The sequence below is a fragment of the Abramis brama genome, assembly GCF_963993115.1.
Source record: "Abramis brama genome assembly, chromosome: 4".
Lineage (NCBI taxonomy): Eukaryota > Metazoa > Chordata > Actinopteri > Cypriniformes > Leuciscidae > Abramis > Abramis brama.
Window position 1 is genome coordinate 55714628 of NC_139966.1, and position 24112 is coordinate 55738739.

General features: G+C 37.1%; 2 protein-coding genes across 3 annotated transcripts in view; one reads left to right on the forward strand and one right to left on the reverse strand.

Annotated features, from left to right (window-relative positions):
• Positions 1–3134, reverse strand: part of LOC311080939 (uncharacterized protein) — a 28175-nt gene extending 25041 nt beyond the window's left edge. Inside the window, exon 1 of the transcript XR_014605764.1 lies at positions 2994–3134. The gene's annotated coding sequence lies outside the window, so the exon portion shown is untranslated. The remainder of the gene's footprint in view (positions 1–2993) is intronic.
• Positions 1663–23129, forward strand: LOC311080933 (cytidine monophosphate-N-acetylneuraminic acid hydroxylase). Of its 2 annotated transcripts, none has more exons than XM_084111181.1 (15): positions 1663–1804; positions 4250–4465; positions 5203–5294; positions 6160–6272; positions 13087–13277; positions 13387–13467; positions 15067–15133; positions 15221–15302; positions 15846–15983; positions 18294–18429; positions 18741–18884; positions 20707–20881; positions 20987–21103; positions 21186–21322; positions 22216–23129. In XM_084111181.1, exons 2-14 carry the CDS (start codon positions 4260–4262, stop codon positions 21303–21305), a joined length of 1662 nt encoding a protein of 553 aa, XP_083967307.1. In that variant the 5' UTR covers positions 1663–1804; positions 4250–4259; the 3' UTR covers positions 21306–21322; positions 22216–23129. The 2 variants fall into 2 exon arrangements, with proteins under 2 accessions (XP_083967307.1, XP_083967306.1); XM_084111180.1 differs by having other exon boundaries at positions 21186–21301.
• The last annotated feature ends 983 nt before the right edge of the window (positions 23130–24112 follow it).

Sequence of the window (24112 nt, forward strand, 5' to 3'; positions counted from 1 at the left end):
TCCGTGTTTCTCAGCGACAGCCCAGAAACCTGACTGATCTAGAGAAGATCTGTGTGGAGGAGTGGGCCAAAATCCCTCCTGCAGTGTGTGCAAACCTGGTGAAAAACTACAGGAAACGTTTGACCTCTGTAATTGCAAACAAAGGCTACTGTACCAAATATTAACATTGATTTTCTCAGGTGTTCAAATACTTATTTGCAGCTGTATCATACAAATAAATAGTTAAAAAATCATACATTGTGATTTCTGGATTTTTTTTTAGATTATGTCTCTCACAGTGGACATGCACCTACGATGACAATTTCAGACCCCTCCATGATTTCTAAGTGGGAGAACTTGCAAAATAGCAGGGTGTTCAAATACTTATTTTCCTCACTGTATACGGAGTACAAATACATGACATGAACATCAAAATGCAATGAACTGAACAGCATAACAAATGAGCAAATAAAGCAGTAACTTTTGTCTCTCTCTCTCTCTGTTTATGTGTGTGTATGTGCGTGTGTGTGATTGCTCACATTGTCGATGTGTCAGTGTCACCAAATTAATTTTTGTGGTGGTTACGCATTTTTGGACTATTTTATGTGACAAATTATAAGAGAGCAGATTTTATAGTCTCACAAATGTATTCCTCTGTGTGTGTGTGTGTGTGTGTGTGTGTGTGTGTGTGTGTGTGTGCATGCGTGTGCGTGTGCGTGTGAGCATGATAATTTTGCATTGTGAATGTTTTTAGCACTGTTAGAAGAGTGCCACTTCATTTCTGTCTATGTGTGTTCTGCGTTGTTTCTGATTTTGATGATGAATTTTGTCCATATTCTATGCAGGGTCTCCAGGGACCCCGAAGACCACGAGTGTGACTATTTTTTTCATAAAAACAGATATCAATACAATTAAAAAAAAAAAAAATGTAGATCTAGAAAGGTTTGAGAGCCGTACAAAGTTTAATGCCATTTGGACAAAGAGAATTTTAAAAAAAAATTCAGCAAATGTCATTTGTGGGTTAAAAAGACCCCGAAGAACACCAAAGGGTTAAAAGAAGGCAAAGTGGGGACAGAGCGGATGGCAAGCGGCAAGTTATTCCATAACCCAGGACCAGCTATTGAAAAGGCGCGATCACCTTTTCGCTTGAGTTGGGACCGCGGTGCCTGGAGCAATAATTTATCTGCCGATCTCAGACTGTTTACTGGCTGGTGTGGAATAATAAGATCTGACAGACAGGAGATAGGATATTTGCTGAAACAAACCACCCTACTTCTACATGGCAGCTATTATGTAATTAATGGTAACTGATAAACTAGAAGGAATGGGTAGGCCTATCAGTGGAAAATTACAGACAGGGGCAGTAGAGCTGTATGAGGCCATTATATCTCTCTCTCACTCAGCATCTTCTACTTTCAGCATGTGACATAAATGTTTAATACTTGAATTTGTTTTAAAGTGTGTATTTAATGTTGCTTGATTTTTAAAAAAAATTGACAAGAAACTGTACAGTATTAATGTAGCCTACAGTATGTTGCTTAACTTGCTTTACTCAATGAGCAATTTCTGTGCTCATGTCAGTGCAGTGACAATAAATGCCATACTTGTCTTTTCAGTCTTTTTGATGTTCAGGTTTGATGGGGGTTTTTTTGTTGTTGCATATACTCAAATTAAAAAAAGCCTCGCATGTGATATGATGGTTGCGCCCTGTTCCTGAAACGCCCTGATAAAGACCTCAAATGTTCATGGGCTGCAGCACAAAGTCTCTCTAACCTGATAGAAGCCACTGACTCACATTTACAGCAGAATTCAAGACACAACAAAGGTAATGTTCCACCATACATAACTGTGTATATATAAAAAAATATTTCATTTGTTATAATTTGAAGAGTATTTGAAAACTTTAGGCAAGAAATAACCAGCAAAACCATTGTTTTATTCATGCACTGGGCAATTTTGAGATTTTGCATCCAACCTTTCCTCTTTCAGACTAGTGGAAAGAAATCACCTAAAATACACTTTTAAGTGTTTATTTTATCACACTTTATGTATTTGCATCTGTAGATTTCAATTTCAATACCTTTAAAAGTCAGAAATCTCCACTTTAGCAGCTTTACATTCACCAAACTTACAGTTGTATTCCGTATTCGGAAGGGTTTTAAAAAGGGATTTGTATATATATTATTTGCCATACATATTTAAGTTTATTCCTTAAAATATGGTGAAAATATATATTTTTTTCTGGCTGTTGACAGTATTTTCTTATTTATGGAATGATAAAAACAGATATTTAAAATTGCCTCTGTAAAAATATTTAACTTATTTTATTTTATTTTTTTTACCTAGCTTTATCCAAGATGTCTGTTTTGGAATTGTATGCAAATTATTTCGGTCAAATGTGGTTGTATTCTAATTTTAATACATTATAATTACTACATTATAATAATTATTTTCTAATGTGGCAGAGCACCGAGGCTTAAAGACGGAGGTGGGTTGAGTTGTATCCAAAAACTGTACTAGAGTACAAGTAGGCTACTTGAAATATTTACTCAAGTAAAAGTTATCATCTCAATTAGACAATATTAATAATTAGACAATGTCAAAATAAAGAGAACCTGCGAGTTTTGCGTTTAGACATGTGAACGGATGCACTGACACCCGAAGGAGAAAGTGAGAACGGTTCACATCATAGACAGTATAAGAAGGTTCACATTCACAAGTACACAACACATTCACAAGTGCTCGCCTCGCCCTCGTGACCGCTGCTATCTCAACTCAAACCACGATCAACTGCACTTGATCGCATATGCTCTCCAAAATGTAATCAAATGTATATTTCTGCAGGCGCATTTAAACTGCTGGTTGTCTTATTTAATGTATAAATTAAGCTATATGTCCAAAAACTGGTAATATCATACTTTGTAGTAGTGATATCGTGTACTTTGCGTAGGCTAATGATCTGTTTGCAAAATGTATTGCCTGTATGAAATGAAATCGCATGTAGCTGTACCTACCTGTGGAATTGTTCACATGAATGATGCTGACATGCATACGCAGATGTTGAACTGATGAAGAGATGAGCTGCAAATACGCTGCAGATTTGCTTTCACTTGACTGTATGTCTTCCACTTCGTCCAATGCTCGTGATGTTCTTTAATTCCCGCTCAAGACGATTCAGTGCGTGCAGGGAACTGAACAAATCATTCAAACTGATTCGCGAACCAATGTACAGTTTTGCAAAATTGTTAGATCAAGTCTTTGAACGGAATCGACTCTAAAGAGTGATTCATTTGTGAATGGGGAATCGCTCCAAAAGAGACAGCGCGCGCTTGGAATTAACTACATTTCTTAATGTGTATGTTGCATTAAAATAAAGTAAAGAGAGTGTCTTTTTTTTTTTTATTATTAGTAATGTAGGCTACTCGAATTCAAATAAAGTACCCACATTTAATCTACTCTTAAAAGTACAAATGTTACCAAAAATGACTCGTGTAGTTCGTTATACCCACATATCTGCTTAATAAAGATTGAAATGATAGGAACCAGGGACGTGCACAGGAATTTTGAGGGGCAGTTGCTCTGACCTGAAAAAAGGTCAATAAAGTATGAGGCCATTTTATCTCTCAATGCACACTTCATTAAAGGTTTCAGAGAAAAACACTGTTATTTTACATTTGAATTAATATATTTTACTATCATTTTATGGTTTTTGTTTGATAGCCATTTTACAATTTTTATTTATTTTTTTACAGTGCACAACACTTATTTTATGGATTTTTCCTAGATTATTACTATCCAACACCTTCAATAAAGTGACCGCATTAAAAGTTCTACAGAGAAACACTGTTATTTTACAAATTTTTCCGAGTTTATTACCATCAAACACCTTCAATAAAGTGTTAAAGCATGCTCAAGATTGTAAATGAACCATTTACTTTGGAAGACAACGTGAAAAGTCTGTAAAAATACTGTATAAAACTGAAATTTTAATATTAATTAAAATTATTATTTTTTTATTTTTATTTTTTTTGCCCCCCCTGGCTCGAATGTCAAACTCCGCCTAGACATAGCTATTTTAGTTCCCCTCACTCCACAACCAATACTTTAAATTAACAGGCCTATTCAGAACAGAACAAGAAAGTCTAGTTGATTATACTTCATTTACGGCAGCAACTGAACATAAGTTTGGAACTGAATCTGAACTTGTAATACTTCTTAAGACCTTATTGTAAAAGATCTGCCAATGAACTGATGAACCGCTCATCTCTAGCTGGAGCACGATGACATCTCAGGTCTCAAAGACGGTCCTGCGACTGCAGGCTGAGGACGTCCAGACACTGAAAGAGGGAATTAACTTCAAGAAAAACCCAGAGGATGGCAAATGTTACATCATTTACAAAGTCAAAGACAAACTACGAGCGTGTCGAAACCAGTGCAAACACCAGGGTGGACTCTTCATTAAAGACATGGAGGACATGGACGGCAGGTGAGTGAACCTAAACTCATTTAAACACAAATAATAAGAGATAAGAAGAAGAAGAAGAACACATAAGAAGGAATTTGCTGGGAAAAAATCAATTTGTGCAATAACTGTGACAAACAACAATTGTTGTGCAATAACTGGTGTGAAATAATTGTTTATTTGTGCAATAATTGTTTATGAAAGGAACATAATGATGCTGAAAATTCGGCTTTGCCATCACAGGAATAAATTACATTTGAAAATATACTAAAATAGAAAACAATTCTTTAAATTGTAATAATAATTCACAATTTTACTGTTATTTTTTGATCAAATAAATGCATTATTGTTATACGTGTTGAGTTTGTGCATTCATGAGAGTTTATTTTTAACCTGTTTTTCTGTTCACGTCTGAATTTCTTTGATAATCTTAGTTCAGTTCGCCTCCGTTCTCTCCGTTTCTGTTGTGTTCAGTTCTGTTCAGGTGTGTAATTAGCCCTCTCTTGTTTTCTGTCTATTTAAACCCTGTGTTTCTTTCAGTTCATTGTCAGCTACGTCATGTTAAGTTGGTTGTTCTGTTCCTGTGATTCTTTTTTTTTGTGAAGATTTGAGTTGATTTCTAAATAAAGACTGCTGCGCTTAGATCCTGTTTCATCTCTTCCGCAACCAACACTGACACAAATATAGTGCAGGAAGATTTACAATTCAACACTGTAGAAGTATATAAAAGGAATCACTGTGCTTGTGTATTTGTGTAACAGCACAGTGCGCTGCACTAAACACTACTGGAAACTTAACGTGGCCACCATGGAGTACGTCAACCCTCCAGACAGCTTCATGCAAGATGAACTCGGTAAAATCATTATTATTTAAAACTGCTACTGGAGAAATGGAATCTTTCCATTCCACAAAAGGGTCTTTATAGTGGAAAAGGTCTTTGAGATTTTTAGGAAAAGGTTCTTTTGTTCACTGAATGGTTCTTTAAAGACATCGCTTTGAAAACCCCCCTTTGGAACCTTTATTTTTAAGAGTTTATAAACATTTGATATCATTTTAATTCCCACTAATAATTTTTAACAACTTAATACTGATAGGTGTGTATATATATACTGTATACACACACATATAAAATATACATAGATGTATATTATTTGTATATTTGTTGGAAGCGAATGTTCTAAGAACATTTTTCTAGCGTTTCCATTAAGTAATAAAAACATTATTTCTGAAAGTTCTCTTTTTCTTGGTTATGCGAACGTTAAAGAAACATTCCATTTTATAATTTTGCAAACATTATGGAAATTACTCTTTTGAATGTTCTCTGATAGTTCTGAAACAAGTAGCAACATAGACAAACTATAAACATTTCCATGAACGATGTGTAATTAAGGTTTTTGTGATAGCATGTTAAGTACATTGTGGAAAACCAGATCACTCTGACTGAATGTTCTAGCCTTCCTGGAAGAATGTTTGTTCATAACTTGCCAGAACGTTAGTCAAATTTCTGATAAAGTTTCCTGTTGGGAACTGTTATCATCTTATTGCATTTGTTTTGTTTGTTTGTTTGTTTGTTTGTTTGTTTGTTTGTTTGTTTGTTTGTGTGTGTGTGTGTGTGTGTGTGTGTGTGTGTGTGTGTGTGTGTGTGTGTGTGTGTGTGTGTGTGTGTGTGTGTGTGTGTGTGTGTGTGTGTGTGTGCGTGTGTGTGTGTGTGTGTGTAGAGGCAGTGCTGTCAGACACTGACGGTAGTTTAGAGCTGGTTGAGTTGAATCCTCCAGACCCCTGGACCGCAGAGCCGAGAGAAGCACAAGAGCTACAGGCCGGAGAGATCACGGTAAATCACACTCATTAATGATCCGCGCTGGCCAGAACATTCAGAAGTTCAGAAGAACATTAATTTCGGTTTTGAATCAGTATAATGGATCCGTGCGTTTGGCCTTAAAGTGATAGTTCGCCCAAAAATGATATTTAAGCCATGATTTACTCACCCTCAAGCCGTTCGAGATGCATATGTCAATCTTTTTTCAGACGAACACATTTTCAGTTATTTTAGAAAATGTCTTAGACCTTTCAGTGGTTATAATGTGAAGCAATGGGGTCCAGCTGATTCAAGTCGCAAAATGTGCATGCATCCTTCACAAAAATAATCCATCCGGCTCCAGGGGGATAAACGAAGGCCTTCTGAGGGTAATCCGTGCGGTTTTGTCGTAAAAATATACATATTTAAAACTTTATAAACGAAAATAACTGGCTTCCGGTGGCGGTCGGCGCGCGTTCATGGAGATGGTTGCTGGCAAATGACGTAGGACGTACCGTAGGAAGCACCGTGACGTAGAACGAGCGTGACAGCGCAGCCAGAGAGCAGAGCAAAACAAAACTCTACGTTCGCTCTATGTCACGACGTCATTCATCTCCATGAACGCGCGCCGACGAACTATCCCTTTAAAGTGATAGCAGCCTAATAAACCTGCTGCATTAAGCCCCGTTCACACCGCCAGCGACACGCAGCGACAAAGCGACATGATCCCATTTATTTCAATGGAGCGCTGGTGACTTCCGGCGACACGAGCGACAGTGACCGTTGGCGATAGAATGTGGGCGTGTCAAGCGACGCAAGACATGCAACAAAAGTTCAGAAATTTCAACTTTATGCAAATGAGAAGCGACCAATAGGAAAGAAGACTTTCAGTGGAGCTCAGCTCACGTCACCGTCTCGAGTGCAGGCAAGACAGAAGAGTTCGAGGGCGATTTCACTGTTTTATATGATTTGACTGTAACCACATACATGGATATAATAAAATGATGCATGGAAAAGAAACTGACGACAGTCTCAGTGAGTTTAATTCACACATTTAGTACGAGTGTTGTAATTTTATGATGCAAGTTTAGCACTGCTGCATTTTACAGTTTCTCCTGCATTATGTTGACTATAGGGACAAGAAAATTCGAATGACGTTTTAGTAATTTATGACAGTATGAGTTAATCTGTTGATTGATCTATCGTTAATCCAGTAGGCTAAATGATTTAATCCACTGAACACTGCTGTGGTAATATAAAAACACTCTCCCAACAGCATACTGTTTCTTTTGAGCCTAACTCCTAGTCAAATTAAAATGATATAGTTGTATATATCACTTGTGATGGTATTTTGTATAGATATGGCCAGACGTGCAGTCTACCAGTCACATTAGAGCGACAGCACTACGAACGCCCACAAGCTACTTCACACTACAGAGACAAAGTCGCTGGCGGTGTGAACGGGGCTTCAATGTGAATAAAAAAAAGAGAAAATAACTCACTGCTTTTGACTGCATAACTTTTCTTTAGCCTCAATAAGAATACATTTATACTTAATTCATACAGTGAAGACTATGCAATATTTTGATTATTAAATTTCTGTGCTAATTCAAACTGCATGTTAAATAAACCTATTGTAGGCCTAAGTCTGCTCACATCCACACCCAGAGAACACTGTGTCCAGTTCAATAAACTTCTATATATTCTGTAGCTTTTATTTGCCAAAGGATCAGTCAAAATTATCTTTCAAAATTAAGTTTTGTAGATTATGTTGATGACATAGAAGATGACGTAGGAGCTCTGGAAAAGTTAGAGAGCACAGGTGCGGAAATAAGACACATGTGAATGTTGATAATAAAGAGTTCTACACGAGGTGTCAGTAAGTTTGTATACACATATTTACATGGAGTCAGAAGTTAGCCTAAAGTGACGATGGCACAAGGACTTCGCAAGATTGACCCCCTCGTCTTTGACGAGAACATCGCGGACAATTGGACTAAGTTTAAGCGCGAATGGCGCATATACAGCAACGCCGGTCTTTCAGCAGCAACCGAAAAAGTGCAAGCATACACATTTCTCAACCTCGCTGGTCCCTATGCCCAAGATAAATATGACACTTTTCACTTTCGAGGAGGAGGAAGATCCAGAGGATTCAAAAGTACTGGTAAAGAAATTTGAAGAAATCTGCCTGCCTGTAAAGAATGTAATTATGGACAGACATGCATTTAATACAACGAACCAGACGCCGCACGAAACAATCCAGTCCTACGTTGCAACGTTAAAAGCACTAGCCAGAAAATGCGAATTTGGCACGTTGCACAACGAACTGATTAGAGATCGATTGGTATGTGGCATTCACAATGACAACATCCGCACACAGCTGCTGAAAAAACAAACAAACAAAACTTTAAACTCAGCTATTGAAATATGCATGTTACATGAGCAGTCTGAAAAAGGAAACAAAGAAATAAAAAAAGAGCAGGTACCAAAGAGCTAAAGAGGGAAAGTGAAGTTTGTGCAGTGCAATATTTTACGTGTTCTAACTGTGGTGGCCAGCACTTATCTGACCGCAGCAGCTTTCCAGCCTTCAACAAGCGCTGTAATGCGTGTGGGAAATGTAACCACTTCTCTAAATGCTGCAGATCGAGCAAAACACGCATCTACAGAACAGATCAGAACAAGGTTCATCTCAGTCAAACAGAGCACCCCACACGATACGCAGAGGAGGACAGACACATAGAATTAGTGAACTAGATGCACAAATTGCATATGAACCAGCAGATCTGTTCTACTGTGAAAGTGTAGAGGTGCCAGCTGATAAGGGAGAGATATTTACCATCCTATACACTTCCAACACAGGGAAGCAACTTGATGTGAAGATTGACACTGGAGCCCGGTGCAATGTACTGTCCAGAGGTGTTCTCTAGCACATCGACCCATGCGCTTATGTCGACCACAGTCATGTAGTCAACCTTGTGGCCTTTGGCGGTCAGATCATAAGGACTCTAGGTGTCACTAATGTATACTTCACATGCGGGACACTACAGTTCCATGTTGTCGACAATGATGTAAAACCTCTATTGGGCCTCAGAGACAGCATCAAGTTAGGCTTTGTGCAACTTGGCCCGAATGTGCATGATCTCCAACAAGGGGACCCTGAGCTCACAGAGTATAAAGATCTCTTTGACTGCAGCACCATAGGCAAACTACCGGTAATGTATCACATGCGCTTGGACCCCTCTGTGCACCCTACAATATGTGCTCCCAGACGAGTGCCATTGGCAATGAAGGACAAAATTATCAATGAACTCAACAGAATGACTGAACTGGGTGTCATTAAGTCAGTTCAGGAGCCCACTGAGTGGGTCTCGTCTATGGTAGCTGCACGTAAAAAAGACGTGTATTGACCCTGTCCACCTCAACAAGGCCCTCCTCAGGCCACATCATCCCATGAAAACAGTGGAACAGGTGATCGCTGACATGCCAGGAGCCAAGGTGTTCAGCATCCTTGATGCTAAGTGTGGGTTCTGGCAGGTGCCACTCAGTGAGGAATCATCAAAGCTGACAACCTTCATGACCCCAGTGGGCCGATATGCCTTCCTGCGCATGCCCTATGGGATATCCACGGGTAGTGAAGTCTTCCAAAGATGTATGGAGCAGCTCTTTGAAGGACAACCATGTGCGATCGTCGTTGACGACATCCTCGTCTGGGGCAGCACAAGAGAAGAGCATGGACAGAATACGTGCCGTAAACCTTAAGCTTAACCCTGACAAGTGCCGTTTTCGGGTGTCTGAGGTGTCGTATGTGGGTCACTTTCTAACTGAGAGACCGTATTGTTTCGAGCTTGAAATACATATTTAAATTCATCGTAATACTGAATGATTATCTCTTGCTCCTCCGCGGAAATATATATCGCTCTCACTCTACCCGCGATTGGTTGTTCAGTGTCGACGTCACTCTTTTATGTGCACGCGTGCGTAAAGCCTGAGTTGACAGAGAAAGTTGATGAGCTGCATCATGGTACCAATAAAGCCTGATTGCATCGGTTTGGTTTTGTCAACTCAAAACTAATCCTGTAACCCCAAGTTTGTTCAGCTACCTTCATGGTACAGGCCCCTGAGTTCTACAAGAGGCGTCAGTAAGTTTGTATACACATATTTACAAGTTTGTATCACGGTTAGGGTTCTGTCTGGTTTATGTTCATTGTTTGAATACTTTCACCTGTCACCTCGTTAGTTTCCTCACGTGATTCATCTCGTTGGTCTTGTCAGCGGTGTCTTGTCTTGTGTTTAGTTCTGTCAGTAGTCTGTCATCCGTTGCGTATCGTAGGTTGTTCTGTTATCCCTGAGTTTGTTCAAATAAAACACTGCTGCAAATTAATGATGGGAATTTCGGATAATTTTACTGACTCTCTTTTTTCGAGTCATTTCGTTCATTCAAGTGGCTTTAAATGTTGTACTTTTAACAGCCAAATTCCCCGAACACATCCACCAACGCAATCCTGATTATATTCTGAATTAAGAAATCATTATAATGTAGTTAAAAATAATTTACATGGAACATAAATTACTTTACCTTCCGACACTGGCGGAGCTAGGGGGTGGCCAGGGGTGGCCGTGGCCACCCTTGGTCTAAGCTTGGCCACCCCTCTTACAACTGCTGTTTCTGTCTCTTTTTTTATTGACAAAAATTGCGTTTCTTAAAACGCTGAACCGTCTCTTTAAGACCACAAAAAAACATGAGACTTTTCAGATGCACACTCCAATTTCACCTCAGCGCCAGGCGCAAGTCAAACGAGTGCGGAAATGAGCAAGTGCCGAATGAGCTTCAGCAGAACATCAGACAGTGATATGCACATAGTAAATATAGAGTTAATCTATCTCAACTGGTGGGTTGCAAGACCGTTTTGAGGAAGTCGAATAGTGTGCAGTCAACAACAAATGTAATTCTCTTTTTTTCTGAAGCTACTTTTATTTTAGAAGATGTGGGTGAAAGCTTGTGACACTTCTGTCAGATGCTGAGAAAATGGCGTTGTCCTTATTCAGTCGGCTATCTTGTCAGCAAAACTAAATCTAAATGTCAGCAAAACTAACTTTTCTGTCATACGGCTGACGGCTGTTGTACTGTGCTTGCGGTACGCACATGTGGTGTGCTGTAGCCGTAGTTCTGTCGTCAATTAACTCATGTAAGAATCAAAAAGGCGATTAAAGCTGTCAAAACTGCATGCATGTATTTGTTATGCGTCACATGTGTCTGGATTAAAATATTCTGCTATGTGAGATCACAATATAAGGCACAAACTGATATGTAATGTTTTAATGTCCCAAATAAATGTGAGCACTGTGCATTTGTAGGCCTACTAGACGATAGGCATTCATTTTGCGTTAATTTGTAAAGGACAAACAAAAATGGATAATTTTTAAATCCATTAAATAACTACTTTTACATTCTGGCAACATTACATTATGAAAAACATAACATTTTACATTATGTGCTGTTGACTTCCGCCTTGTTCACATTCTTGCACATGGGGATTCAAAAGAGAACTTTTGTTTTCCTTTTTAATTTAGGTATGATAGAACTGTTGCAATTATTTATTTTGACAACTAATATAGAAAGTTAAACTTTTTTTTGACAAACTCAGAATTGGTTGAAGGTTGAATAATCTTTGGACTACAGTATTTATCTGCATGTTATCTCATCCATTAAGATGCAACAATAGAACAAGCTATTGGAGATTTTGAGAACCAGAACCAAGCTAACTGAGCAAGTTGAACTTTAGCTATAGTGTGTGCCCTTTTATTACTATTTAATTCATTTTAATATGAGGTGGTGGGTAATAATACAAAAATATAAAATTCACTCAGTATTCCATGATTCCTAATTCACTATCTCAATTACAATTAAGTACAAATTAACTTTATTCAGTTGTGTAGACACTAAAACGGTCCAATGCATAAATAATTTTTTATGATAAAATAATTAATATTTCTGTGCCACCCCAGACTGGTTGCTGGCCCTTGTCTGGCCACCCCTATGAAAAAATCCTGGCTCCGCCACTGCCTTCCGAGTCTTTCGTTCATTTGTCACGTGACAGACGCAATGAACGGATCATCCGTTCATGAATGACCCATCATCACTACTGCAAATTAGATCCTGCATCCTTCCCTGCTTCAACCTGCGTGTGACCGTTTGCTAGCAACCTGTAGTATTCTCAAATATAACAAAATAACGAAAAGTAAATAAATGCCAAAGGAAAAAAGTGGAGTAAATCGCACTATGCAGCTGATACTCATGCTGATAGCATTCACAATTTTGGGGTTTTGAAAGAAATTAATATAGGCTACTGCTATTCAGCTTGGGTGCATTAAATTGACAAAAGTGTCAGTAAAGACATTTATAACGTTACAAAATTTCTATAAACACTGTTTTTTTTTTTTCTAACCTTCTATTCATCATGAATCCTGAAAAAAAAAAGTCATAATTTCCACAAAAATATGAAGGAGCACTACTGTTTTCAACATTGATAATAATCAGAAATGTTTCTTGATCATCAAATCATCATATTAAAATGATTTCTGCAGAATCATGTGACACTGAAGACTGGAGTAATGATGCTGAAAATTCAGCTTTGATCACAGGAATAAATTCCATTTTACAATTACAATAGAAAACAGCTATTTTAAATTGGAAGTGAAGTTCGCCGTGACAAACTGTTTCATCACAATGCTAGCAAGTTTTATCTTGTTAGCATGTGTTCAGCATTATTTGGCCATTTGGTAACATGTTTTACTACATTGTTGACATGAAACACATTCCATAAATACTCTCTGTGTGTGTTTGTTTCAGCTGACGTACATCACGCACGCGTGTATGGAGCTTAAAGCGGGGAACAAGACGATGATGTTTGACCCGTGGCTCACTGGACCAGCGTTTGCGAGAGGCTGGTGGCTCATTCATGAACCTCCGTCTGATGCCATGGACAGACTCAGTCGGGCAGATCTCATTTACATCAGCCACATGCATTCAGATCACCTGAGGTTACAGTCTGATCAACCACAACACTTCAACTGCACATATTCCTTATATTAAATTATATTATATTATGCAAAAAAACAAACATTTAAAATCTAACTTTGCATCTATCAGCTACCCAACTTTGCGACGTCTTTCCAAAAAGCGTCCAGATATTCCCATTTATGTCGGAGACACTTCACGGCCGGTGTTCTGGTGAGACTGATCGACTTCATACACTTTTAAAAATAAACATTGATGGTTCCAAGAAGAATCTTTAACATCAATGGAATTTTTCCATTCCACAAAAAGTTCTTTAATGGTGGAAAATGGTTCTTTTAAGAACTATTCACTGAAAGGTTATTTTATGGCAAAAGACCCCTTTTCGAATCTTTATTTTTAAGAGTCATTTTAATTGCAGCTAATACTTTTGAAGCATAAAAATGACAAACATAAATTTTCATCAGCTAAACCCCTTTGAACTAAAATATTTTCTTGAAGTAGCATCTGATATTTTAAGTTACTATTTCTTTAGCATTTTAACAGCACATTTGCATACTTCTAGTTTCTTTGTGTTTTGGTTCTGAGTTCCCTGTGCTTATTAGTTTCTATAGTTCCTAATTTGCGCACCTGTTCTGCTTTCTGTTGATTACTTAGTCTGTGCATTTAAGCCTTCGGTTAATTCAGCTCTTTGTTCAGTCTTGTTTATGTTTATTGTCTGTGGTTGTGTTTCCGCTCTCCTCTGATTTGTAATTATTGTATTATTGTAGTCCTGCGCTTCATTGCAGCCACTCACCTGTAACAAAAATAATGTTTTATATTTTTATGATTTAACTCTTATTATAATAAATAAGACAAAATATATTACTTCTATAACTTTTTACACTTGTATTTTTTGAAGTACTTTCACTGCAGTAATCTGCTGAGATTCTGCTTTAGAAAGAGACCAAAGCATTCATGAATTACAACCATTTAATGGGATAGTTCACCCAAAAATGAAAATTCTGTCATTAATTACTCACCCTCAAGACTTTCGTTCATCTTCGAAACACAAATGAAGATCTTTTTGATGAAATCTGAAAGCTTTCTGTCCCTCCATTGACAGCTACGCAACTACCAGTTTCAAGCCCCAGAAAGATAATAAAGACATAAAGTAATTCATGTGACTCCAGTGGTTTAACCTCAATTTTATGAAGCGACGCGAGTGCTTTGTTTGCGTAAAAAACATAATTTACCACTTTATTTACAATATGTTAATGTTCAACGTCCGCCCTCACGTCAACACAACATGCATACATCGTGGTGCTCTCATGAACCCGCGTTGGAGATTCATATTTTGCAAATAAAGTGGTAAATACTTTTTTTTTGCACAAACAAAGCACTATCCCTTTAAGAACCGATCTATGTTCAAACGTGACAGTTCAGAGGTTTTCAATTTAACATTTTTATGATTTAACTATTAATTTTGGTAACACTTTAGATTAGGGTCCAATTCTCTCTATGAACTAGTTGCTTATTAGCATGCATATTATATTGGCTGTTTATTAGTACTTATAAAGCACATATTATATGCCTTATTCTGAATGACCATATTCTTCATCCCTTAATCCACCCAATACCTAAAGTTAACAACTACCGAACTATTACTAAGCAGTAATTAGGCGTTTATTGAGGCAAAAGTCGTAGTTAATAGTGAGAATTGGACCCTAAACTAAAGTGTGACCTTAGTTTTTAATCAACTCCTGTTTGGGAAACCCTGCTGATCCAGAGACCATCTGACTTGCAGATAAACAGTTTGTTTGTGTTTTGTTGCAGGTATCTGGAGAAAAGTGGAGTGAATTTAACAAACATTAACGTGGTGCCGTTCGGTGTATGGCAGAATGTAAGTGATACGGTGGGCTTTTTTTCCCTTTTGCTCTTTTTCACGTGTTCTACTTTTTCTGATCTCGGCTTTTGAATCATTTGAAAGGTCGATGATCACCTGAGATTTATGATTCTGATGGACGGAGTTCATCCTGAGATGGACACCTGCTTGATCGTGGAGTATAAAGGTATTTTGCTGCTCATTCAGACTGATTTTTCATGTTTATCCCTGTAAAGCTGCTTTGAAACAATTGTGTTGACTTGATGTGACCATTATATGTTCTTCCTATGTTTGAGGAAGAGCTTATATGTTACTAATTATCTTAAGTATGAAAAATAAGTAACAAATTAACTATAAGAATAATATGAGACGAACAGAGCGAGGTCATATAAAGAGTTTCGGTTGTATTCTTCTCCCTTTATCTATACCATGTAATGTAAAGTACACACAGGTCACATGAAGTCAACATGCATAAAAACTGTCATTAGGGAAAAGTTCAAGTGTAGATAAACCACCAACAGTTTCTTCCGTTCAAGGGTGTGAAAGTGTCACCCTGCATAAATATGTAAAGATAATGTTGAAATTGTTTCATGTAAATAAAAATGATGAATCACCTACAAACAGATTATCTTCAACAGATAGTATTTCTCCTTAATAAAGCGGCTAAAGCCCCTCAGAAATGCACAACATTGCTAATAGGTTGGATAAACTCTAAAAAACACCTTCCAAGGTCACATGATCCTGAATACGGTGGACTGCACCAGACCAAACAATGGACGTCTTCCTCACGGTGTTGACGTGATGATGAGCGACTTCGCTGGCGGCGCCTCCGGTTTCCCCATGACCTTCCACGGCGGCAAGTACACTGGTGAGTTACACACCAAAGTCCCTTTAGGGCGAGCCATTTCACTCGGCGGCCATCTTTGAAACGCTATTTCAGTCATGCAAGTACAGCTCCTATCTCTCTTTGGGGAAACAGTAACTTTTCCAAATTACGAATACATTTCGTAATTTCATATATTTGAAATCACCAATTCAATCTGACAACATCTGTCTCATGCCATTTTGTTTCTAAATGCTCAAATCATGACAAAAAAATGCATATTTTAAGTGGAGTGGCTGGTCTCCACTAGACCAGCCAATGCACATGTGCAATCATAAGCACGCTTCTCAAAACACTGACCGTTTTTATAGCAACTGGAGCTTTCTAACAGCAGGCTGCAGTGATGCGATGACTTTCCAATCCAACTTTATTTGTAAAGCACATTTAAAACAACCAAGGTTGACCAAAGCGCTGGACATTGACATGATTTCGGACAGATTATAAACACATCAGTAACAAAAAAACCTAACATTTAAAACAAGGGACAAACTAGAAAATAAAAATGCAGAAATACAACTCTCAAGCAGGTTTAAAGGCCAATGAATAAAAATGAGTTTTAAGTCGTGATTTAAAAATGTGAAGGCTGGGGGCCAATCTGACACGTAAAGGCAAATCATTCCACAGCCTTGGGGCCACGACTGAAAATGCTCGATCTCCCCTATTTTTGAGCCACGTTCTAGGGACAAAGAGTAGCTGGTCAGCAGACCTTAATGATCTCAGAGGAGCGTGCGGCTTCAGTAGTTCAGAGGTATAAGCTGGGGCTTGACCATAAAGAGATTTAAAAACAAACAACAGAATCTTAAAATGTATTCTAAAGCAAACCGGTAGCCAATGAAGGGAAGCAAGAACAGGCGTAATGTGATCTCGTTTACGAGTTCCGGTCAGGAGTCGAGCGGCAGCATTTTGAACCATTTGTAATCTGGAGAGGGAGGCCTGGTTAATACCTACATATAAAGCATTACAATAATCCAGGCGAGTTGTCATACAAGCATGAATAACCCTCTCAAAATCAGTGAAAGATAAAAATGGCTTCAGTTTGGTAAGCAGCCTAAGTTGAAAGAAACTAGCTTTTACAACGGAATTTATCTGCTTCTCTAGTTGAAAATCACTATCCATCTTAACACCAAGGTTAGTTACCATGGACTTGACATAGGGTGTCAGGGGACCCAGGTCCAACTGGGAGGCACCAGTAGAACTGCTGGGTCTAAATATCATGACTTCGGTTTTACTTTAATTAAAATGTAAAAAGTTTAAAGCCATCCAGGCTTTGATGTCATAAAAACAATCTAATAGTTGTGGTGGATTTTTAATTAATAAAATAGTAAACTGTATATCAAACTAATATTAACTCTAACATCTAACCTTACTTCCCTTTTTAGGCCTAATAAAACTAACACTTTGAAACACAATGTACTAAAACGTTCTGTCCTGTGTTTTTGAATGTTGTGTTGCCACACCCCTTTGACTTTGGTTGTGTGTGTGTAAAAATAACAAATATGGGAAATTAAACTAGGTTAGAACCTTGTGATTAACAATGAAGTAATCATTAAAACAAAGTTTGCTTTGGCTAGTAACAGAAGGGTTTGCATATGAAGAACCAATCAAATTCATATAATTTTGCCATACCTCCCTATTCTGTAAAAACTGTTGTATTCGTGTTAGCTGGTGGGATTCTCAATGGAATTTGTCTGAGATCTTCCGGCCTTGCTTCTTCTTGGGAGATGCTCTGGAGAACTGCTCTGAGATCCCCCAGCCGTGATTAAAGCATTTAATGAACATTTGCTGAAGTCTGTTTGTCACTAGTTAGGGGAACAAGTATTAGCACCCAGCCGACGTCGATGTGTAGACGCGCTAGAGTATAAATATTACAGGAAGTAGTTAGGTCTAGGGAAAAATCTACCACATAGCCTTTTTAGGGAATTATCACCCTTACTTTTTATAGGCAAGTAAACCTGTGAATCATCTGCATAAAAATGGAAACTGACGTTATGCTTCTTTAAGAGAGAGATAAGAACACTGTGGTCGACAGTATCGAATGCTGCTGTGAGATCTAAAAGCATAAGGATTGCAGAGACTCCAGAGTCTGTTGAGATTAAAAGATCATTTTTAATCAAGACTTTACCAATTGGCGATTGGCTCTTTTATTTAGAAGTATTTAGAAGAATATTACCATATTGTTTGTTGCACTTTCTCTCATTTATAGTAATGAATGCGCCATCTTTTTATATCTGAAGTCTTCAAAAATGTGCATTAAGGCAACTCTGCATTCTAATTCAAATTTTCTGACTTTGACAGAAAGCTGGAAGGCGGATTTCATCAAGAATGAGAGGAAGAAACTGCTAAACTATAAGACTCAGTTGGTGAAATCCCTGCAGCCCAAGATCTACTGCCCGTTCGCTGGATACTTCACTGAAGCTCACCCTTCTGACAGGTGGATATTAACGCATCTCTCGTCACAAAACCTTCTAGATAGCTACTGTATGCAAGAATGCATTTTCACTTTTAATGAAAACATCATTAGTCAACACGAAACAACATTCACAAGCTATTTTATGCATGTAGTGTGATGTCTGACATTAATACTTGAATACAGCAAGGGCGCATTAAATTGATCAAACCTAAAAGTGAAGATGTTTATAATAGACTTATTTCAAAAACATTAAAAATATATGAATTATTCCAGTAATGTATATAACAGTCATCAAAGTGTATTATGAAGTAACACTCGAACATGATTAACAGGTACATAAAGGAGACGAATATCAAGAACAGCCCAGCAGACCTGAACGAATCAATAAGAAAGAGCTGTCCAAACACCTTAACCTGGACACCTTTACCCGGTTCTGTCCTGGATCTGGCCCTCGCGCTAAATGACGCATCTAAAAGGTATCATGGCTTTATTAGCATTAGCATGTAACTTTCCCATGCCTTTATTAGCATGTAACGTTCCTATGGCTTAATTAGCATTAGCATGTAGCCTTCCCATGACTTTATTAGCATGTAGAATTCCCATGGCTTTATAAGCATTAACATGTAACGTTCCCATGACTTTATTACCATGTAGTATTCCCATGGCTTTTTTTAACATTAGCATGTAGTGTTCTTTGCTTTTACATGTAACATTCCCATGGCTTAATTAGTATTAACATGTAACGTCCCCATGGCTTTAATAGCCATAGCTTGTAGCGTTCCCATGTCTTTATTAGTCTTTATTGTCTTTATTAGCATTAGTATGTAACGTTCCTATGACTTTATTAACATTAGCATGTAGTGTTCTTTTCATTATCATGTAGCATTCTCATGGCTTTATTAGCATTAGCATGAAGCGTTCTTGTAGCTTTATTAGCATGTAGCATTCCCATAGCTGCATTAGCGTGTAGAGTTCTTGTGGCTTTATTAGCATTAGCATGTAATGTTCCTGTGGCTTTATTAGCATTAGCATTTATCATATGAACATTTTGACGTTGCTTCAGTGCATTATCAGCGGTTCTCAACTGGTTTTGCAAAAAATTCCTTATAAATCATTGAGGCATGTATAATGGTTGTATCTTTTTTACTCTTTTCTCGTTCTTCATGTTTTCTTAATTCTGTAATAATTTGATGCTTGAGATGTTTAATTATTTGTTTTTTTCTAATAAGAGCAACCATTGAAATGTATTAAAATTAACATTAACGAATATGAATGATACCGAATAATATTATTTTAGTATCATATATTATTATAGTTTAATAGTTTAGTAATAATTTAGTTTTTCATTTTTTTCATTATTCTAGTCATTTTGTTGGTGGTTTTTATTAGTTTTTTGCATAGACTGTAAAAAAATATGGACGTACTGTCCGTGACGTCACCCGTAGGTTTCTGAAGACCGTTTTTGAAGCCTAAAGTGGGCGTGGCCGACCGTCGCCATCTTGGCAGCGCGTCACTCCCGAATTTATTTATTTTTACAGTCAGACAATGAGCTGAGGTAACGTGACGGCTAACAGACAGCAGACAAACGGCTAATGATGACTAATGACCACAGCAGCGGAAATCCACCTGTCACTCAAAAGTGGACACCCTTAATTATGCAGAAATTTAAGGCTTAATATAATTTAAATGGATGAGTTATAAAAAAATTCACCCCCCTCACAGTTGTCATGAAGGGCAAAATTAGCTGTATAGACCAAAGCCACTTTTTGCTCCAGACTGTAAACATGTTTTTTTCTGCTGTAAAGTTGGGCATTTCAACATGGGGGAGATGCAGATTTGACTTACTTTTGCAGCCAGCCTCAAGAGGCCAGTCGATGAATTGCCGTTTAATTTACTTCCGCGTTGGTTTCAAGAGAGAGACAGGGAGGTTGCCGCTTGGTTTTTTTGTAACAGCTGCTTTGTCAGCTAGCTAAAGTATAACGTTTTTTAGTTTATTTTTAGTTAACTATAATAACCAAGTATGATTGTATATAAATGCATATTCAACAGTAGAAGTGTAATCTGTAAACTATTTATTTGTAACATATGGACTGTAGTCTCTGACATAGTTTTTTTTAACCTCTTTACGTTTATTGTTTATAGTTTCTGAGCATGCATCTGTTAGGTTTAATTTGTTTTGAGAATTATGTTGTTATCATATTCATATATGCATGAGTGAATTAGCATGTAGCATGATTCTCTGTGATTATGCCTTCCTGTTTTTCATTTTCTTTTCTGGTTTTAATATCATAACCATAGGAGTGCCATCACTGAACCGCCCAGCGGTACAAAGATCTATAAGGACAGTTGGGACTTTGACTTGTATGTGGATGAACTGAATGCTTCCATTACAGCTGAAAACTTTAAATACAAAAGCTGGATCCCGTACTATTATAACTGGGCAGGATTTAAAGGCTACAATCTGGTCATTCGGGTAAATAATATTTTTTATAGCCAAACGGCAGGTGGATCTCACACATACACAAACAAACACGCACACAGATGAGTTAAACTCTAACACTGAGTGTTTTCCCATCAGGTCATAGAGACGGATGATGATTTCAAACCCCTGCAAGGTGGCTACGACTATCTAGTGGACTTTCTGGGCCTTTCTTTCCCAGACACGCGCCCGGAGAGAGATCACGCGTACGAGGAGGTGACCTGACTCGAGTCCTGTAGCACAGACTGTGTTGGATGAGATATGCACTGATTTTAATACCTGAAACGTGTGTGTTTAGATCAAGAACAGAGTGGGCGTGATGAGACACGTGGTTTTGAACGGGCTGCTATGGGACGACCTGTACATCGGCTTCAATAACAGAATGAGTCGAGATCCTGATGTTTACCACCACAAGTAAAACAATCATCACAATATGTAAAGGAAAAATACATAAAAGCATATAAGTGATGTATCAATTGTAATTATCATGTTTGGGATTTTATTAATTTACCATGGTATTTGCATGCTACCCTAAAGCACTCGTAGGAAAAAGGTTCAGTGAGGTTCTATATAGAACCCTAGTGTTCTTGACTCAATTTTAATGCCAAAAATAAGTCTTAAATTATTGCATTATAATTTCATGTTCAACAGGGTTTTTATTTTATTTTTATTTTTTATCAATTAACTAAAACTAAATCCATAAAATGATCCCATAATGGAACCCCTAAAAGGTTCTATATATGAAGTGCCTGACGGAATCCTTGAAGGTTCTATATAGAACCTTTTCTTCTAAGAGTGTATGAAGTATTTTTTTTTTCAATACTTCAATTTAAACTCTAATTTTCATTTATGACATTTATATTTTATTTCAGTTTTATTTTAATTAATGAAAATTTTTACGTTTCAGTGTTAACACTAGATTGTTTTATTTGTTAACATGAGATAACTACATCAGTTAACATGAACTAAGAATGAACAATAGCATTTATCAATCAGTTCAAGTTAATCTCAATATTTACTACTATATTTTTAAGATCAAAAGTTGTATCACTTAACATTAGTTGAACATGAAAATTTTAACCAACTTTAACAAATGTTACTAAATGCTGTTATTGTTAGTTTAATTTATGTTTGTTAGTGTATGTTAGTTAATGCATTAATAATGTTAACAAATGAAAGCTTATTTTAAAGTGTTACCATTTTAGTTTAAGTTAACAATAACAACGCGTACGACCACTTTGCTAACATGATGACAAAAACATTTCAGATCAGAGAAATACAAGCAGTGGCATTCATGACTATTAATAGCATTTGTTTTTCACCGGCAGGTTCTGGAATCATTTCCAGACAGAACTGCCACTATCAGGGCCAGACTGGGATCATTTCCTTCAAACCGCCAGTGAAACGGACGCGCCAGATGAGAGCAGTAACGCATGTGTGCTGTCTTAACTTGTTCATTTTGAATTACAAGGATATCCGCATGTCCTCACAATGTAGGGGGCGTGGCCTGAAACCTGAATACACACTTCCGATTCATAAGCCGCATATTGGTAAATAACTAAGAAAGAATAAAAGTGCACTAAACGGTAAAACTATTTGCACTACAATCCAGTATGTTTACAATTATGACAATACATTAAAATAATATGGTAAGAAATAGCAGTTTGCAATATCAAGCAGGATAACAGGCTTTTTTTGTACAGCTAAAAATTGAATTATAATAATTTAGACATTAAATGAACAAGTTATCAGTGTAAATGTTCTGAGTCATAACATTATTTATGTGGTTTTGGGAGTGTGAGGGGTGTGATGATGCTGCTCACACATACGTTTGGAAATTTCTTATCTTATGTTCATCTTATGTAATGTTAAAGTGTGTTATGTTTATCTGGAATACTTGATTCTGTGCACAAATAATTTTGTGTAATGGTGCAAAATCGTATGATTGGCAGCTGATTTTCTTCATAGTTGCACTACATTTGCTTCATGTCTCTTTTTCGGTTAAGTTTGCTATATTATTGTCATGTAGTTATTGTTTATTTATGAAATGGGTTTGAAATGTTTGTTTGTTTTGTGTTGCTGGTATTTGGGGGACACTGACAATTAACTATTGCCATCACTAATGTATTATGTATTCAGGAGGAGTCACTAAACACTGGGATATTATGAGATGCTGATCACTTTATAATCAACTACTTGAATTACTGTAAAAAGCATTTAGCAAATAAATTCTTTAAGAGACTGTGTACTTTTTAATAACAATTACATATCAACAGAGTCCAAAAGTCTAAGAACACTTTGAAAATGTGATTTAAATAACTTATTTAAACCCAGAGAAGGATGAAATGTTTCATATTTATATTAAACTTTTCACTCAAACTTTTATTCTGATAATATAATTTGTAATGAACAAAAAAAGGATTTCCACTTTTAGTTTCACTTTTAAACCCCACTGTAATATAAAATAAATATGTTAAGTATAAACAACATAGACATCAGTGATGTTTTAGTATTACTATTATAGTTTATTAATATTTATTAATAAACTATAAAGTTATAAAATATTTGAAATTGTATTTATTTTTATATTATCAGTTTTCATTTTATTTTATTTTGTCATTTTTATATATTTTTTTATATTTCCATTAACTCTTTTTTTTAGTTTTAGCAATTTTAAGAAACTTAAGTTAAACTTAATTTATTTCCGTTAGTTGCCACAGCAACCCTTCTAACGTTTTTTTAAGGTAAAGTTGTTTTTAAGATAATATAATTTGTAATGAAAAAAAAAACACATTTTCATTGAAAAAAAGATTTTCACTTTTAATTCTAACGTTAGTCGTTGTCCAGGACATCTCTCCTCTAGCTAACTTCCCTCTTCATGCTTCTCTCTCCTCCACCCCCCACACCCCCCACCCCCCTTCATGTGCATGCGCACTAATCATTCTTGTCGGTTATTGGCTGGAACACTGTTTGTTATGTTTCGTGGTCCAGGCTGGGCCAGTTTGTTTTTGTTGCCGTTTGTGGAGCCTGGGCTGCCTACAGAGACCGTGTTTTTTTACAGTGTGTTCAGGGGACAGGCAGCTAGCAGATAGTGAGGAGATGTTTGCTGGATGTGACAAAAAATGTGTCAGCCTAAAAAACGTGTGACATCGCTTAGAGCACCTTTAAATAAAGCCCTGATCTCATCAGAAACAGGACACGACCACAGTTACACCACATCTGCAT